The sequence below is a fragment of the Perna viridis genome, chromosome 13 (genome assembly GCF_037379345.1).
Source record: "Perna viridis isolate PV_CMFRI_1.1 ecotype Kerala chromosome 13, ASM3737934v1, whole genome shotgun sequence".
In the NCBI taxonomy this organism is placed as follows: domain Eukaryota; kingdom Metazoa; phylum Mollusca; class Bivalvia; order Mytilida; family Mytilidae; genus Perna; species Perna viridis.
Genome location: NC_142457.1, coordinates 10,143,777 through 10,162,578, shown reverse-complemented (window position 1 = coordinate 10,162,578; position 18,802 = coordinate 10,143,777). Strand labels below are relative to the sequence as shown.

Sequence of the window (18,802 nt, the reverse complement as noted above, 5' to 3'; positions counted from 1 at the left end):
CCATGAATCACCTGTTCTATAGGCAGTGTCTGATTTTATACGGACTGGTACTTAAATATTTATTTAAGTGGTTCCATAGTAAATGTCTTAGCAAACAAAAAAATATTCAAAACAGAATGTGAATATTACTTATTGTTTTAAAATCTGTTCTTCTCTTGTGTTAGTCTGTCTTTCTGAAGACTAAAACTTCTATGATGAAAAACACCCTTCTATTAAATAAGGGTGCATATGCCGATACATTCTCGTTTATTTTCATTAAAAATAAGGCTGGCTTAAAGTACTTTGATGTCATTGTGCTCATTCAGTTTTGATACCTGTCCTTTTTATATATGTCTGTAAGTCTGTATACATGTCATACAATAACTCTAAAGAGGAGTTTTTATATCTGTTCAGGACAAATATCTTAATGGAAGGAATCCTCTTAGTTTTTGGAATAGACACAATTAAACATGGGAGGGTTAGGGCCTTTCATATGCTCAAGTGCAGTTGATTGATTGAATATCAGAGCACTTTATATTGACTTTTTGTGGGACATCATAAAGTCAGCATTACTCAAAGTAATTCTAGATTTTTTCAGCTTTCCTCACTAAGCCATGGTGAGAAAAAAATATCAATTGTCATTTTGCTTTCTATATTTACAGGTCCAACAGGGCCCAGTGTGGCAGGCTACCTTACTGCAGGGACCAGGACAACTATGCCTGATCAACCCCCTCCAACAGATAGGGAGGAGAGACACAATAGTCTCTTGGACTGAAAAAAGGGGGAGACACATTATATTTTAGGATGAAAAAAGAAAATGTGTTAAAACAATGTGGATGTCAATAAACAAAAAAGAAATAAGGATTGAATTAACCATGATTTGTTTATTTTAAACAGAATTTTAGGGATTGTCCCCAACTGTCATGAAATACTTTTAGTAACCAAAAATGTTGAGCATCAATAAAGTTACAAAATGATCCAGATCAGTGTTTCAAATTTCTTGAAAATTGTAAAAGAAAGATGCTAACTTTACTTATCAATTTAAGAAAATATGATTTGCAAGTGATATGTATGTTATCAGTGATAGTTACCACAGTGGCAGCAATGATTGTATTGGTGGACCCAGGGGAATATACAGGAAGGTGGTATCCTTCCCCACCGTCTACACTTTGTGATTTTTCATGCATTATTTGGCAAAAAAAGCCATTTATAGAAATGAACACACCCTTTATAAAATCTGTGTATCCACATTGCCTCTGCTGTAAAAAAAGGACGTATTTACTGTTTGAGCATATAGTAGAATGCTAGAATGATGATAAATTTCCAATGTTTACCTACAAATGACCAATGCCATTCTAAACATTACAAATTTATTTGTGATTACTTGTCATAAAAGGAAAGTCTCCATATTGAATATTCTCCAAGATATTTACTTATTAGCAAGAGATTAATTTGTTATTGCCAACTTATATATATTTAACCACAGCATTCATGTGATATTATAATGGGATCATGTGATCAATATATTTGTTACTTTTATTGTTTATTGTATCATAATGTTTCTGAAGGGCCATTTATGAGTTCAGTAAGGTAACATGAAGAAATCAAGCAGAAGGCAATTTACCTTCGTGTCAGTTCAAGATAGATAATGGAATAAGTCAGAAAACCTATCTAAAAATTTTCTCTATTCTAAAGTTACCAGTTACCTGCTTGCTATTTACATGGGACTGTTGCTCAAAAATCTGCCATAGTTTTAGTCAATTAAATTGGATTTTAATTGAAGACTTAGTTTGCCTTTGTTTGAGATTACTGTTTCATGGGCATTTCTCTTCTCTTTTCTTAAATAGCTATTCTTCCTGCAATAAGATTTCTTACCTAATGGAAAATGGGTATTAATTAAAATCATGTAATTCATTTTTTTGTTAGCTTTATTCATTTGAAATGATGTTAGTCTGCAAAGAGGATTTTTTAAATGTGTGTATGTATGTGTCTGTCTATCTGTATTAGAATGTGAATTTCTACTGGAAGTGATTTGCCACTTAGTTCGAAATGGGTATAGAAATACCATGTTTGTTATTAAAATTTGAAAATATATGTACAATGACCAGTATACAAGATGTTGGTATAGGTTTTTAGAATATGTGTTTGTATAAAAGGTATTTTACTTTAAGATGGCTTGTTTCAAAGGTTATAGATGTGTGTTGAATTTTGTATTTTATTAAGTTGCTTAGAAGAAAATTATTGAATATTAAATAATTTTTTACTTGTGTATGATACCAAAATCGGCGATCTATAAAAGAAAAGTATATATGATTTTCTTCAAGATGAATAGATATGATCATTTTTGTGCAAGAGTATCTCACTATAAGATTTTTTTTGTTCTAAGGTTTGAAAATTTGTTAATTTTATTTTTTGCCTAGAAGAAAATAATTGAGTATGTTTTGTTTGTGAATAGTGTAAAGATTGGCATTCTTATCAAAAAAGATATAATTTTCGTCAAGAGAAATTATCATACGTGGTATCCTTTTGTAGTCTCGGAATACATTTTCTGAGCTGGAGATTTAGTATTCATGAGCTTTTTAACAAAATATAATAATAAAATCAGTTGACTGTTTACAAGTATATTCTAATGTTGATCATGTCCTTTCTTCTCAATCCTAACAAAATGAAACTGATTTGATTACAAAATCGAGAATCTTAAAATCCCCATCCCATAATTCAACTTTAAAAGGGAGATCGGAGTCCCCTTCCACACTAGGCAAGCATCAACAGTATGCAAGGTTGTATTATTCTTTGCATTTTATAATGTATACAGTTTGCTGATATTATGTCTGCCATTTAGTCATTAAATGCAATTTTAATCTTTAAAATTTTCAATTTAAATTTGTTGCCTCTTGTTCAACCTTTTTCATTTTATGTATATAATAATAGGGTATATATTCAAAGCAGACTTGTTACATAGTTAAATGTGGACCTGTGCAATAAATGAACTTTATGTAACAATTTCGCATCATTATTATGCTTAGATATTTTATTTGTTCTGTGTTTTCTTATGTTTGTTATTAGGTATTAAGTAGCACTCCAGCTAAGAATCATGCAAAATGTGATTCATGGGTAAAAAGCCTACATATTTTTATTTTTGATATTTTGTTTGAATTGCCACGGTAAACAGAAATTTACATACAGTTTTTTATATAACTGGTGTTCTAAGGAGATAAAAATTATATGGAGTGCACCATAGTTTTCAAAATTAAGGGAGATAACTCTGTAAATGACACTTAAATAGAATCTATTGAAATTGCATTGTTGATTATCTCTTATGAGCAGGCAGATTTGAATGAATAATTACACATTTCATAGTATAGACCCATAAAAAAACTAAATTACAAAAATAAGAATATGTAGCTTCTATTGGGGTTTATCACATTTTTCAGATTTTGCATGATTCTTACAAAGACCGCTACTTATGATATGATGTGTATTTACTTGAACAATTGAACTTGCATTAAAATGATTCTGCATTTTTTTGCCATTGCTTCATTTTTTTCATAATTCAGTTGGTGTTCAGCTTCAAGTTGTTTGAATAGATTCAACTTCTGTTACAAATATTTTGCATTTCTAAATATCTTGTATTTAAGTAGCAGTCTTTATAAAAATCAGGCAGAAGGTGATTCATGCATATAAAAAAAATGAATTCAATATTGTCGCTTGTTCAGAAACAGTTATAACACCACATTACCAGTCTTAGTTTCTCATTTGGGTGTTACACTTTTGAGATATAATTTATATAGATTGTACATGAAATAAGCACTTTGCAAGAGTTATTGTTCTTGATTTGGTTGATTTTAGTGGAAGGTTTAAGTGTAGTTTTCTCAAAGGTACAGATTTAAATACAGAAAGGACTATTGTCGCTAAAAATAAAGCATATGTAGACCAAACAAGCATCATTTGTTTCTTGGTTTTTTCTTCACAATGCGTCACCTTACCGTAGACAGTATCTGAATTTTATAAGGACTGGTACTAATATTTGAACAATTGTTTTATTGATGTACTATAAATGTAATTAATTTTCCTGGATTCTGTCAAGTGAGCATATTCGTGGGTATCAATTTTCACAGCTTCAAAAAATGGTTATCATTATATAGTGTTAAAAATCAATTTTGCCAGTATTATTTTTTGTAGTTTTCTGTCCACTACAAAAATAGCAAAAACTAAAACACAGTGAAAATCAGTATGTTTACAGTAATGAAAATTAAAGTGAAAGTGGAGTGTAAGGTATTCAAAAGGTTAAGGTACATTTATGGGTGAAATAAGCCCCCATTTTTTATGTGAAAATATAGTTTTTAAGAACATTTCAACTTTCATTACTCAACAAGAAAAAAATGAAAAATTCCAATATGATAATGTTGTTATAAGTTTTAACAAATTTGCAGATTGGTAACATTCTGTTTAGAAATTCAGACTAAGAGGAGGCCAAACATACCTCTAAGTGTACCTAATTCTTATTACATAGTGCTAGTATACAGTTTATATTTTTGTAATGTTACAAACACAAAATAATTAGTTCAGAATAGCCACATTTCTTCATTAAACTTATACAGTACCTTTCCATGTAAGAGTTAGGCAAGTAGTGTAAATCTTAAAAAAAATGATAGAACTCTTCATAGCTTCAATGCATTTACAAAGCCACCAAAAACACTTTAGACACAGATGGTAGTGCTGGGACAGCACAATAAGGATTTTGACTTGTTATTAATAGGATCAGCAGGTAATATTTGAAGAGCATTTCAATTTATGGATTTTGAAAATGGTGGAAGGGGGTTTGCAGGCTACTCTTCGCTCATTTTTGCCAAACTTTTGCATGAATTTTATCAAATGGGGATTCAAACCCCCCCTTTTCCCCCATTTGGATGCACTGCTGTGTACAGATTTGAGATGTATCAAATACATTTCACCAATGAAAATGTCCTCAAGTTTTTTGGTGCATCAGTCCTATTCTTGAACTTGCCAAATTTTTACATGGATCTGTGCATAAAAGACAATGTTATATAGTATTCCAAATGGGTTGCACCTTGTGATAATGAAAGTTGATTATGTTTAGGTATAAGATAACTATTGTTAAGCTCATTAACTAAAATGGTATCATAGATCTTAATTACAGGTCTCTGATGGTATATTTAACTAATTGTTCATGTATATCATGTTTTGTCAGTTGTAAACATAATTGAATGTATTGTTCATCTCATAATACTACATCACAGTAAAATAGTGCTGCATACCAAATGAAAGTTATAGAATGAGTGATTGTTAATTGTTAATTGCTATTTCATGTGAAAAGACTGAAAATTAATAAAGTTATCATATGATGGATTTTTCATATTTAATTACAACTTAAATTTAATACCTTGCCACACCAAGAAGCAAGGTATTATGTGATATCCTTATAAAAAAATTATGTCCCCCCTACGGTTCCAAATGATAACTTGAGAATAGATCAATGATTTTTTAAAACTTAGTACAGTTTTCATATACCATTAAACACAAGTAAAGATAGATTTTCAGCAAAAACCAAAATGTTATTTTTGAGTTAGGCCATTTTGAACATTTTGCCATCTCTCAGTTTCCACCATTATGTGGCCGTGTATCTAAAAGTTCCATTATTTTGGGTTTTTCACAACCGCAAAATATTTTGGTGTATGATGGTATTGTGCTATCATTGTTTATATACACTTGGTTTTGTGCAATAACTTGAATACTAATAGGTTGATCATCATAAAGTTTTCTTTTTAGTACACGTGTACCTGTGTTGCCTCACGCACATCCTGGTCTTGCCAATTTGATATTACTTCCATAGACTTAATACCAGTGGCAGATACAGAAGAGGGTTGATCCCCTTTCTCTTGTTAAGAAAATTTGTCATTTTCATGTGTAAAATTGACAAAAAAAAATGGTTTAAATAATATCCTGGCACCCCTTTTTTTCTGACGAACCCCAGCTTGCACCCCCTCCTTTTCAAAGTTTCTGGATCCGCCCCTGAATACTTGTGTATGTTGATAATCAATAACTTAACTGATGATGATCCAATTCTTTACAGAGTCATGTAAATTAGAGTGGCGTCACATTTTTAGATGCAATGTATGTTGGTATACGAACTCCCCTTCGATTTATAAATTTCAAATTTTACATTGATGACTATTCATTAAAACAGGCTGATTTTCCTATTGGTCTACGTACAGGAAGTGTAAGTCCCAGGTCTATACATTCTGTGGCATGTGTTTGGATGGATGCATATTACGAGGGCCATGTTTATTACATGGGCAGTACTCTCACTCACCATCTATTGATAACAAATATTCATTTAAATAAACGAACTTAAATAAGGCAGGTGTATGGTGCTGGTGACACTGCTCTTCATCCATTATTGTATATCAAGTGATGTACACGGTGTACATGTAGGCTTTTATTTGAGATGTTACCAGGTTTTTTATATCACAGGAATGGTTCAACTTAGAAGTGGTTAATCATATCTGTTGACGGTTTAGGGGCGGATCCAGACACTTTGAAAAAGAGGTGTGCCAGTCTTGGTTACTCAGAAAAAAGGGGGTGCTAGGATCGACATTTGTTGTCATTTTTTGTAAATTTTACTCATAAAGAAATATATAAAATTCCAATAAAAACGATGGGTGCCAACCACGGGTCCACCACTGTGACCCCCTTCAAAAGCTTTCTAGATTCTCTCTTAGTATGGTTGTTGCCCAGTTTCATATTGTTATAATCTATAATAGATGTAATGTAACATTTCATCAATTTTAATCTTTCACTAGATAACCCTTTGAGTCAGGTATGCGGTTGATTATAAGGACAAAACAAATTTATTTCTTGGTTCCTATGCTACTTAACCTTTTTTTTCTTAATGATACCTAGTTATACTTTTATCGTCACTGCAATAAAATAAAACAATAATTTTTCTTTGGGGTGTCTGTAAAAAGCCCTCAGCAATTTATTTGGACAAGGAATGAAGAAGATAAATGCCTCCGTCCCACTCAATGTTTTCATAAAAATGTAACAAAGTAATTAATTTTCCGAATAGCCTTAGCTTAGAATAATAATGTACATGTATTCCGAATGGCATCTGTTTTGAAGAGGGTAACGTAGATTTGCAGTCATTAAAAGTTAGTTATATATACACATATGTTTGAACGTTTTGTGTCATGTGTTTCCTTTAGACAAATTTTCGCTTAAACTATTTATTTTAGTAAATTAGTGAAAAGGAGAAAAGGATGGATAAATCGAAAATCTTTAATACCCATACCATTCGTGAACTTTAAAATATTTCTGCAGAATCATTCATTAAGTGCTTATACAAATGTTTATGTTAATTTATTTTTACCGTAACATAATCCTTAGCCGATACATGTCTAAGTGTCTTTCCCTGTCTCAATACTTTTAAAACAATAATTAATGCTTTTGATGAACGAGTAATCAAGGGAACCAAGATTCTAGCGGAAATCAAATCTAGCGGAACAAAGACCTGACAGGAAAAACAAACACACACAACGAAGAACATAACATAACCAAAATAATATGTACAAAGGAACAAAAGTACATATTTTGTACACGAGCAACATTAGTAATTAAGTACATATACATTCTCGTGAATATTGTTAATATGTTCTCTTTTGTTGGTAACCAAAGCCTATATATTTTTTTATATTGTAATAAGCGTATGATGTAGTATTCTGCTGTGAACCCCACAACTCTTCGGCAAACTTTATTTCATTAAATTCTTGTAAATACCAATGAAATGTTTACGGAACTTTAAGTCAATAAGTACATAAAGTAGAGAATTCGCTACATTGTTCACTAGATAGAGTCTCAAAGCCATTAAATACACAGGGTAGGCAGCGGTGTGTGCTATGCTGGTCTCATACGTATCATCCACCGCATAAACAATCAGAATGATTATGTATGGTAGAAAGCTGAAGATGAATAGAAGTGTTATTGTGAAGAGCACTTTTGTGATGCGTTGTTCCCGCTCGCTTATGAAAGTTTTCTGTTTTCTCATGATTGTCCCGCCTTTTCTTGTTATGGCTGGAGGAGACGGTGGATCAATATCGACTGTCACGATCGTGTCCTCTGTTTGGTTGGAGCAAGTCGATTTTCTTTCCTTATCACTGGATGCTTCTGTCTGTGTTACGTACACTGCAGTATTTTCTAATTTGCCGTCACGAATGATGAGTTGGTTGGTTGGAAAAGTATTCGAGCGCACCCTGGTTAGTACCAAGGGGCAATTAGTTAAATTAGGTACATTCAATATCGATGCTTCCGTTTCCGGTGGATCGGAATTGGCGTTTTGGTCATTCGATGAATTAGTGCATTTATCATTGTCATCTTTTCGACAACGATATCTCTCGAGAATAGGGGCAGAATGCCTATCCGGTGCCCCACTCCCTTTTCTGACATTGCTCACGGCTATTTTGTCGTCGGCCGATTTAGTTTTCCGACTGAAACGACTAAGCAGAGAACGCCTCCTTGTCGATTTCCTTCGTCGTTTGATGCGTATTGTAGCTTGGACTTTAATTGTGTGTGTTCGTAAATGAAGTCCAACAAAGATATATAAAACCACCAACAACCCCATACAAATCAAAATAATCAACAATGCCCATGCATAATAGACGTACCCGATTCCTTCATCAACATAATCTGCCCAGGTGCACTCGTTTCCTGTCACAACTTTCCCTCCTTCTTCAATATACAGAGTTTTATCACCGTAAACATATATTGCCGGAAGTGCTGCAGTAGTGGCGAACCCAACGACGAATATCAAAGCTTTACGAGAGTGTTGCTCTGTCATTTGGTCACCGTAAGGTTTGCAAATTTTTCGGTACCTCTCAGATGCAATAACCACAAGCATCATAGAAGTTATCATAGCAAAGCACGTGTTTAGAAATCGAAATATTTTGCAAGCGATTTCAGATCGAAAATTTAACGGATTTAGTTCGTCAGCTATTTCAAATGGCATCGAGACACAACAACTCGTAATGTCCACAACTGCTAGTGATAAAACAAATATTCGGTAAGTCGAATGTCCGAATTTAGTGTAATATATGTATAGCACATGAATGTTTCCGAAAACACCAACAACGATTAAAATCAAAATAAAGATGACCACTGGTAATCTTCGGACAGCTTCGGCATTGTTCAATGTATCCAAGTCCACTTCCGAAAAATTCCTGAATTGGAAACTAGAGTTCATCATGTCCTGCTGTTCAAACTATACAGCTCTAATAGAATATTTTAAAGAAGCTTTTCACTTTAACAGGTGTTCATTTTAAAAACAAAACAACAAAACGAAGCAAATGAGATATACAATTTCTTATCTATCATCCTTCGTTTTTAAATTGCATTATTGTGCGCACTTTAAGTATCCTGTTTAAATTACTTAAATTGCTATTCCATCATCAGTTTGTTCATCTGATATTTTTTACGTCATCACATATGGCATATTGTTTACGTCGAATCCCACGAACTTTTATCACCATACAATGGACGCGCTTTCATTAAATTTTCAATAACTGAAGTTACATGTACTGGTATGACTTAACATATAATCGCTTAGATCTATCAAAATATAAAGATAAATCATTGATGACTTTATTCCGTTTAAAAAAAGAATGATAAATCGCTATTTCCGTTCGTCCCGTTTCATCGGAAGTTTTCAGTTGTTTACCGGACAAGTCTGCAGCGTAAATAGATATCCCAAGTAGAAGTGGTGTCACTTTTCGTGATGTCCGTTTTTTTTTAATTTCACACGACTGTAAAGATATTTGCGTAAGTGCACAGGAAGTGATAGGAGATTGATAATTTTATATTCTTGCCCAGTACACAAGAATAATTGCAACACATTTTTGTTCATATGTTTCAAAACATATGGAAACCTATGATTAGGAGCAATATGGAAATTTGTGTTTGTGTGCCTATCAAACCACATAAAAACAAAATTCTTTTTTTCTAAATTGTATGAAAACCATTTCTTTTTCTTGCATTAAGTAGGTAGATCTAGGGTAAGGGAAAATGAAATCAGTGATATGTTTGTATTATATTCAATTTCACCAAAGCCTCTCAAGCTTTTGTTTGAAAAAGAATAAAATGAATCCAAGTGAATTAGATGTTTATATAAGATTGATGTAAAATGCTGAATACAAACGTTTGAATGATTTTAAGAGTTGTGTCCCTTACCCCAGGTCTATTTCCTTAAGTCCTATGGAATACATATAATCACTATTTGATTTTTATTATGTACCTCTTTTCATGAATTAATTTAATAACCCTAAACATATGTTTTTTTTTATGTTTTTCATGTAGATCCTTAACATATGAAAACATATGAGATGAATTTTCAAAACAGGTTGGTAATTTTTTTTCTGTGCAGTATAATCAATGACCACTAGTTTAATATTTGGACTTCAAATTTCTTGCATAAATCTTGTTTTGTTATAAATTGTTTACGTACACGCATACATACAAATTTTTCCTGGATCCACCGACCCGATTTCTCGTAATTAAATCCTGGGTATTGATATTGTTGGTTGTTATTATCTTACGCACAAATCAGCGATTCTAAATCTACTTATTACCGAAAAATCTGCGGACGAATCTGGAACTATTTTTATATGGACACGAGGATCTATCCAACGAACAAAACGTGTAATTACTGAAGACTATTTTTAAGTATATAAAAATAAAGTGTTTCCTTGCTGCCTAAGGTTGGACAGACACCCATAGGCACAAAACACGTGTGTCTCATTTTATTTATCTGTTCCCTTCCATAAATTTACCTTTCAAAGCAATTTCCCCCTTTTCTTCATTTACATTATTTCTTAAACAAACGAGGTATCCAGCATCATTTTATAATAATATATTTTGAAAGTTAAGACATAAACCCGATCCGACATTTGTGAGAGCATCTTTGGCTTACATCCTGTTGGTGGTCAGACAAAAGAAAACTGCATGTTTTTACAGAATCTTTGTATGTTGGATATTAACTAAAATAAATCCAATTCTTAAATAGACTATTTCTCAATGGACGGAAATCATGAAATCATAAAAAAACTATGGATTTATTCCGGATGTATGCAATATCGTGTTTCTAATAATATAATTTAGAAGAATGCATTCTTGAATTTATATCTACCCCATTCTACGAGTCATTTTCCCTCAAAAAGTACTTGGAAAAAATAGTGAACGAATTTCAAGTGTTCAAACTGAATCATGGAAGACTCGAATTGACAGTGATTCCGAATTCACAAGGTTTCGCGGCATACAAAAGGCTGTGTCTTTTGCCAGTCACTGGTAAAGTGCAAAAAAGTTGGAATGAAATAAGGACCTCACATTATTTATATTTACCAAACTTCTGAAAGAAATAACCGAAAACTGTGTATACACTATCATGTAACAATCAATTCACGGATATATATGTGTGTGTGTGTGTGTGTGTGTGTGTGTGTGTGTGTGTGTGTGCCCCATGTGTTGCTCTTGTACATGCACTTACAAAAAAAACGTATCCGTTACGTGATTTGTATTGGAATGTTATCACCGAAAAGTTCATTCATATGACGACGAGTCATTTCATCTGATGCTTACTGATACTACTTATGTAGACGACGACTATTAATATAACTTCAGACCACTAAATCATACTCATATGATTCAATGTTAAGCATAGCAGGCATTCTCGGAGAGGAGTCTATTCACGAGATATCGCGCTAGGGTGCGCCAGTTCTCCATCATCTTCTCACAGTATACTTTAAGTTAGATAACACACTTTCAGTATTAAACCTTCACTAAAAATTTCAAAAACAATTTGTGGACATGTTTTGTTTCCATACACGTAGCCTGGATATTAATATATTAAATGTCGAAGAAAATTATCATGATTGTAAATGTTGACCTACTATAAGTATGAATGAATGGAGTGGGTCATCCGTCGCCATTATTGTTTTTGTTTAACCTAGGTCTGGAGCTAAAACGAAATTCTTGATCACATTTGCATTTAATTGTCATCAGATTTTAGTGAGGAATTCCTCCAACATTACAGACCATTAATCAGTTCGGTTTATTTTACTGCAGGTTGGAAATCAATATGAATTTAAATTTTTAATGTATACAAGGATTTTTATGGTGTACAGAAAATCACTATGGCAAGCTTATAAAAACAATTATACACCACACTAGAATTGCAATATCGATATGACACCTTTATATCCCGAATGTCAATTTACAAGTGGTTTCAGCTGGCTAAGCGCTCTTCAAACATTTTACCAATGTTTAACTTTATTTTTCAGCCAATTAATGACAAAGTCATTCATACAAATTTCATCCTGCCGTGAAACAATACGTAACTAATGAAAATTGTTATCTTTTTTTCCCGTGAGAGACGACGAACATTAGAATGGAGTCATAGAGTAGTCAGAGTTATCATCTCAAATCAAACAAATAAAATAGATGAAAAAGCACAAAACACATTACGGAAATTGCTTTAGATATTAACACGAGTTATGTTTTATTGTAAATTATGTTTGTGAAAGCGCCATCTCATCATCATCATTGATGTTAACCGTAGCAATATAAATGACTACATGTATGGAAATTATTATTTCAGACGACATTACATCGAGTAGTATAATTAACTTCAGGTTGGAGTTGGTCTGACCATTACTCGATGATTTTTTTTTATTTAGTTAACAGGACAATTTTAAAGAGGGGAATTAGACGTTCTCTCATCTAAAAGGTATTTTAATATAAATTTGATAGAATATTTAAAGCTCTTTGCCAATCGCACGGAAGTTCATCGGGTGAGTGTAACTCTATTCTCCGAAATTAACTACATTACTCGCTATTAAATGTCCATCATCCGAAGTCGCGAGAAACGGATATGGCTAAACATACAGTACAGAATCTAAACAAATATGAGAGTTCAATGAAAGGTCTCGAGTATCATGCATATAGTTTTAAGTGATCCTGTCTGAGTGGGTTATTTGTTTAAAAGTCCAGTATAAGAACGAACAAGAACTTTTCCTAACATATATGAGCCCTAGTTAGCTGACAAGGCAGACAAACGCTTACCCAACAAGGTGGAGATCCAAAACTTATAAACGGGAGCAAGATTCTGATCCAAACATTTATAAAATGGGGTCCCAGGCAACAATTTGATCACTCAACCACATCTGACAATACAAGGAGTTCAAACCTCGGAACACCCCCTCTCCCTGTCCATACACCCTACCGTTGTAAGGTGATATTACACTGATGCATTTTGGGATATACAAATATTAATATGTTTCTGCTTTAACTTGGGGCAATGATAAAGGTTTTGGCATTTAAAACATGCTCTACGAATGAAAAACTGAATTCAACAACTTAAAAAACAATCACACAATTAAATTTAACAATGAAGAGCTAGTTACTGGTACTTAAAGAAAGGTTATATTTGTTTAGATAATAATTTTCCTAGTTGTAGTGTATAAGAATGCAGCAAATTTTCCGTACTTTCTCGAAGCAGAATTCAAATAAACATTAGCTGAAAACTATAACTTCTAGCATTTATTTTTGAAAAAATCAAGGCATTTTGAAGTGTTTCCAGTCACAATACCAGGGTATTTGTAACAAAATAAAAATTATATGTTACTTAATTTGCCATTAAATGATTCGTACTAGGAATTGTACTTGAGCTATGATCTAAATCAAATTGTAGAAAAAAGGAGATTCTTGGTCTTTTTTACTACATGAGGATGTACAGCAAGTTTTATGTCTATCCACCTAGTACGTGTAATTAGATGCGTAGACCTGTACAGCACGAACTCGCAATGCTAGTCGGGGATCGAATGCGGTATTTCAGCTCGATCAGTTGGTATGCTAGCGCTCTACCACCTGAGCTAAAGGAATACTTACATAGCGCAGCTAATGGATCAACAGAGGCAGGTTACGTTACGTGTGGGTTGTTCCAGGCTATCATTGATAACATATTACCCCAAAATGCACGAAAGTAACTATAAGTTTCAAAAAAAAAGGACGCAAACCGAAAATACGTCTCTGTAGTGTGACATTTAAATCTACTCTGTGAGAGGAAGCTGAAGCTCACAAAAGTTTGCTTCCGCTAAAAGTGCTGTTATATCCATGGACCGATGTGACCGGCTGAAACCACGGTTAAAGTGGTCAAAATCGAAGGATGCAAAAAACAGCAACGAAAAACATTAATATATCTATACAAATTAACCGACCATCAAAACACAGAAAATCACGCACAAGCAAATGAGTAACAACGAAATTAGAATCTTTTTAATTAAAGCTGAAAGCGTGGATTTCGAACAGTATAACTGTCGCATTTTTACTCGGAAGTTACGTGAGTGGCTTCGAGTATTGTAAGTATAAGAATAAAAAATGGGCTTCCGGCAGATAACTTCACGGACGGAAATGCTGTCTTCAAATTAATGCGTGATTCTCTTTGAAACTTTAAATATTCCACCGATATCCCAAATGAATGATATTTCAAACATTTTTAAGTGTTATTTTTCAGCTAAATGTTGTCGAAATCGAGACGCCAAACTATTTTTTACCGCTTGACCGCGTAGTAATTTCAAAGAGATAGTTAAAAGCTATCCTGGTTCCCGGGACTACTGAATATTGCGATCGGCAACCAGTTTAGTTTAAAGTTTCAAGTTTCAATTTAATTGGATTTATTTCTCTTTGGGTGGTGTTGGATTTTAAATATGCCCCGTGGATGGTACTATAATCAAAATTATTTTATCAAGAAGCGTCACATTCAACATCATCAGCCTATTTTTTTCAAGTTTAAGGTCTCAAGAACATAAACAAATGCAATAATCTTATTTTCACGATATTTGTGTACATCTTTGTTTTGTTTTGCTGCAGGTTGCAACGGAAATATGGGTTCAACACCAAAACATTCTCAAACCTTGGTCCATGTCATGACCGGCACTCTGGCACATTGCTTAAAAAATAAACATTAGGAACTTATCTTGCAGGTTGCACGCCAAGCAACTTCCGAGTTTCAGCACCTTCGGTGCTTTGATTTCATATACGTAAGCTGAAAGTAACACTCTCCAGGTTTGGGATATAAATTGCAGGTAATGGCACCATTCTTTTCAATAATTATTAGCTTATTTTTATGTGACATATGCCGACTGATTCTAAAATACTGATTTATTAAAAATAAGACAGCGAGTACGATATTACTGTAATATTTTGACATGTCAAAAGATGATCAACAAATGTTTTATGTAAAGAATCCTAAAACCCGAAAACAGTTATACAAATAAATAACAAATTGCACTTTTTAGATTAATGCTCGTAAAAAGGAATAAATATCCGTCAAATGCTTCCGAAACTTTGAATCGAAGCTGGAATATAGGAAAGGATTTGAAACATTATTTAGTAGATAAAGCCTAAGACCGATTAGATATACAATGTGTTGGGTATTTGTCATATTCGCTTCGTAGCTTTCATCCGCACTATACAGTATCAGAATAATAAGGTACGGTAGAAAACTTACTATGAACAATACGGTAATTGTGAATAGCACTACGGTAATTTTTCTCTCCCTTTCCGGTACGTTCTTTTCTGGTTGAGGTATGAGCGGGTTAACCCCTGCTTCACGACCAGTTACGTTCTTGAATGCCTTCTGCAAGCCTTTCATGTTATATGGCTGATTAAGTCGTCGTGTTTTCGACTTTGGTGATATCCTCGTCGGGGTAGATGTTTTAGGCACTGTCTGAGATGATGTTCTCGACGACGCTAGCGGCGACGAAGTTTTCGGCGAATATCTCGGCGACGATTTGGTACTGTTTGACTGTACTTCGTCTAGCTTACTACTAGAATTACTGGCCATTTTATTTTCAATTTTGTTTTCTTTATTTCCGTCGTCTTCATCTTCGGTTTTGGACGAAACACCATTTTCGCAAGAATTTCTTTGTCGACGAGAAGATTCTCTCGCTCGTCGGAATGATTCCTGAGCTCGTCGTAAAGACTCTGGGCTCTCCTCCTCGATACTTTCGAGTCTGGCAACTTCTTTGATTTGATACTTCTTTCTAACATGGGTTGCCATTTTCCGAGCATGTTTCCACAGGTATTTTCCAACCAAAATATAAATCACGATTAGAGCAACCATACAGAGTAAAATGATAAGCAGCGTAATTCCATAAAAGACGTACCCTACTGCCGATCCTTTGACGTGATCACCCCACGTGCACTCTGTTCCTACGGTTTTATAACCTGGAATATCTACAGAACGTCGGCCATATATGTACAGAGAAGGAAGTGACGCACAGGAAGCACATGCAACAACAACCAACATGGCATATATGGACTGTTTCTCTGTAAGCTGGTTTCCGAATGGTTTGCAAATTCTTCTGTATCGTTCGGATGCAATTACAACAAGCATAAATCCTGTTCCGATAGCTAATGTGAAATTGATAAATCGAAAGATTTTACACGCCACTTCCGCTTGAAATAAGTATGGGTTGAGCTCGTCGTAAATTTCGAAAGGCATTGATATGACACAGCTTATAACATCTATCGAGGCTAACGTCAGTACAAAATTCCGGTACGTTGATCTGTTGAAATATTTAAAATATATATAAATCACGTGTAGATTCCCTAAAGTTCCAATGAGTATCATAACAGAAATAAACACAATTACCGGAAGTCGTCTAAGTGCTTCACGTGAATTCAGTGTCACAAGATTTGTTTCAATCGAGGAATTAGAAATGTTGGAAACGAGATAAGCTGTCGAATCGTTCATTGTCGACGTTTTTATATATAGTGATATTGAGGAAACAAGCTTCTGTTAAATTATCTCTATCTTCTGAGGGTACATGTCCAAGTATATCTTTCGGAGTTTATAAACGTCCTGGTATTTGTTTTCACAAACACTTCTGAAGTACCCATGTTGAATTAATAGAAGGCCATATCCATTAGCAGCTATTGTTTTCCCTAAGTCCAACTTCGACAATAGTTAGAGCCGCTAAATATCAGGATTGACTTGATGTAAACAATTAGTAATTCCATTTCCTTTCTTGAAAAAAAATGCTTTGCATTTCAATCCATCACATGTTTCACATGCAAATAAATTCTTGCAACAGCTTCATGAAGTTTCATTTTAATGCAGGAAACATGCTAGCAGTCACTCGGCTATGTTGAAAGTAATACAGCACCAGGATCAATGAATTTGTGTAGAAATCACTCATCACAAGCGCAGACGAACTCATTATTGTCACATAACCCAATGTAATATTATGACAGTTGTTTTTCTATTATCCTTTAAGATCAATTAACATAGTTTATATATCTTTGCTATTTTACCATTAAAAAAGGAATAGTTAATGTGACCCTGTGATGACAATACTATTTCATTAACATATCTTGTTGGGTATTTAATTCAATTAAAATCCACGGGAACTTATGACGGCACTGCAGTAGCTGTAATTTTTGATCGAACACAGCATAACTTAATTTCGCTGAAATCAAGGCAGCGCAAAAATGTAAACAAACCGTACATTCTACACACAGAAGCCTTCGACTACAAGCTATTCTTATTCCCTATCGCAATCAAAATAGTTCTAACGTATGTTGCTTAGTAATCAGTGTCTATTTTCAAATTCCTCTATCTACCTCTGCTTCAAGCGTACACTTGAACTTGAACGGGGGAAGGCAGCTAGTGTTTAACGTATAAAATCATTATGTAATGCAAACGCTCCCCGCGTCTTTATTTTTTTCATCAGCTGAAGAGTAAAAGGTGTAAAGCTGGTATAAGGATGGTTTTGTGTAAAGATCTGGCATTAACCTACCTCACTTTAGTTGTTTGTGTTGAACCAAAAATTTAATTAACGGAAAAATGAAAGAGGGGTGTTTGCTATATTTGCGTTGGCGTAAAAGTGTGAAAACTAACGTGCGTCTTTAAACGACTTATCACTAGAATAAGTTATCTTTTTCAGTGGGCGGACACGAGAATTGAAGAACAAGAGTGCGCGCTGACCCACCAAACAGGGCCGCACCGTCACGCTTTTGTGATTTTCTTTTCAACCTTTGGTTTTTAAAATTTCTCGCAATGGGTCATTTTTAAATAAGTCAAGACAAATCTTGAAACTTGCGCGTGTTCAGGTCCACAGTGGTTGCGCTACACACTCTTTTTGAAAATTTTGTGAATTTTGGGCAACCATTTTGTATAAATGAACAATGTTAGTCTGAAACCCACCCCTTTTTTAGATCTCTGGTCCCTACCTTTAATCTCTGAATACTACATATAATTTTGTTTTTAGTTTAAAATACAATTATAGAAAATTTATACAATTCAGAACGAGAACATTTGATCAATCGAGCTGACCTTGCTTTGGTTTAACGCGACATTAGCGAGTCGGATTTTTGTGCTCACAATCAGACTAAAGGAAGGCGAGTCATCCGATCCAAACATATTATTTTTCGTGTCATCAACTAGGAATTATATTTTTCTTCATAATTTAGCAAAACTTAAGATGTGGGCTATATACAGATAAACATGTTTTTAGTTAAAGGTGCAAAACTAGTTAAGATCCTTGGTCGGTATTACAGGTTAGCTTCCTGTCAAAGTGAATTCGGGCTGGCAAGTGTTCAAAGGTCACAGGTTAAACTCGTAATGTAAGTTTTTGTAAGAATGAGCTAAAACTGGGAAAAATTGGGAAAAAAATCAGAACATGCATTGTCAAAAACCCACCGATCTGACATTATAACTTCTCTCAAGCATACTTTCTCTGAATGAAAAGACCAACCA

General features: G+C 33.9%; 3 protein-coding genes across 4 annotated transcripts in view; 1 reads left to right on the top strand and 2 right to left on the bottom strand.

Moving 5' to 3' along the window:
- Positions 1-5,349, top strand: part of LOC148599520 (dnaJ homolog subfamily C member 13-like) — a 62,130-nt gene extending 56,781 nt beyond the window's left edge. For both annotated transcript variants that reach the window (XM_088557713.1, XM_088557712.1), the window contains one exon: positions 642-5,349. In XM_088557713.1, the coding sequence (XP_088413839.1) occupies positions 642-754 (113 nt within the window). In that variant the 3' untranslated portion in view covers positions 755-5,349. The remainder of the gene's footprint in view (positions 1-641) is intronic.
- On the bottom strand, positions 3,007-9,749 carry LOC148599519 (uncharacterized). Its single transcript, XM_088557718.1, has one exon. It carries the CDS (start codon positions 9,236-9,238, stop codon positions 7,751-7,753), a length of 1,488 nt encoding a protein of 495 aa, XP_088413844.1. The 5' UTR covers positions 9,239-9,749; the 3' UTR covers positions 3,007-7,750.
- A 5,434-nt stretch (positions 9,750-15,183) lies between these two features.
- Positions 15,184-17,660, bottom strand: LOC148599518 (uncharacterized). The gene has a single exon (XM_088558562.1). It carries the CDS (start codon positions 16,796-16,798, stop codon positions 15,335-15,337), a length of 1,464 nt encoding a protein of 487 aa, XP_088414688.1. The 5' UTR covers positions 16,799-17,660; the 3' UTR covers positions 15,184-15,334.
- Positions 17,661-18,802: the final 1,142 nt, after the last annotated feature.

Bases quoted from the DNA above. Each gene is read 5' to 3' on its own strand.
- LOC148599519 (XM_088557718.1), bottom strand. From the start codon at position 9,238: ATGATGAACTCTAGTTTCCAATTCAGGAATTTTTCGGAAGTGGACTTG.
- LOC148599518 (XM_088558562.1), bottom strand. From the start codon at position 16,798: ATGAACGATTCGACAGCTTATCTCGTTTCCAACATTTCTAATTCCTCG.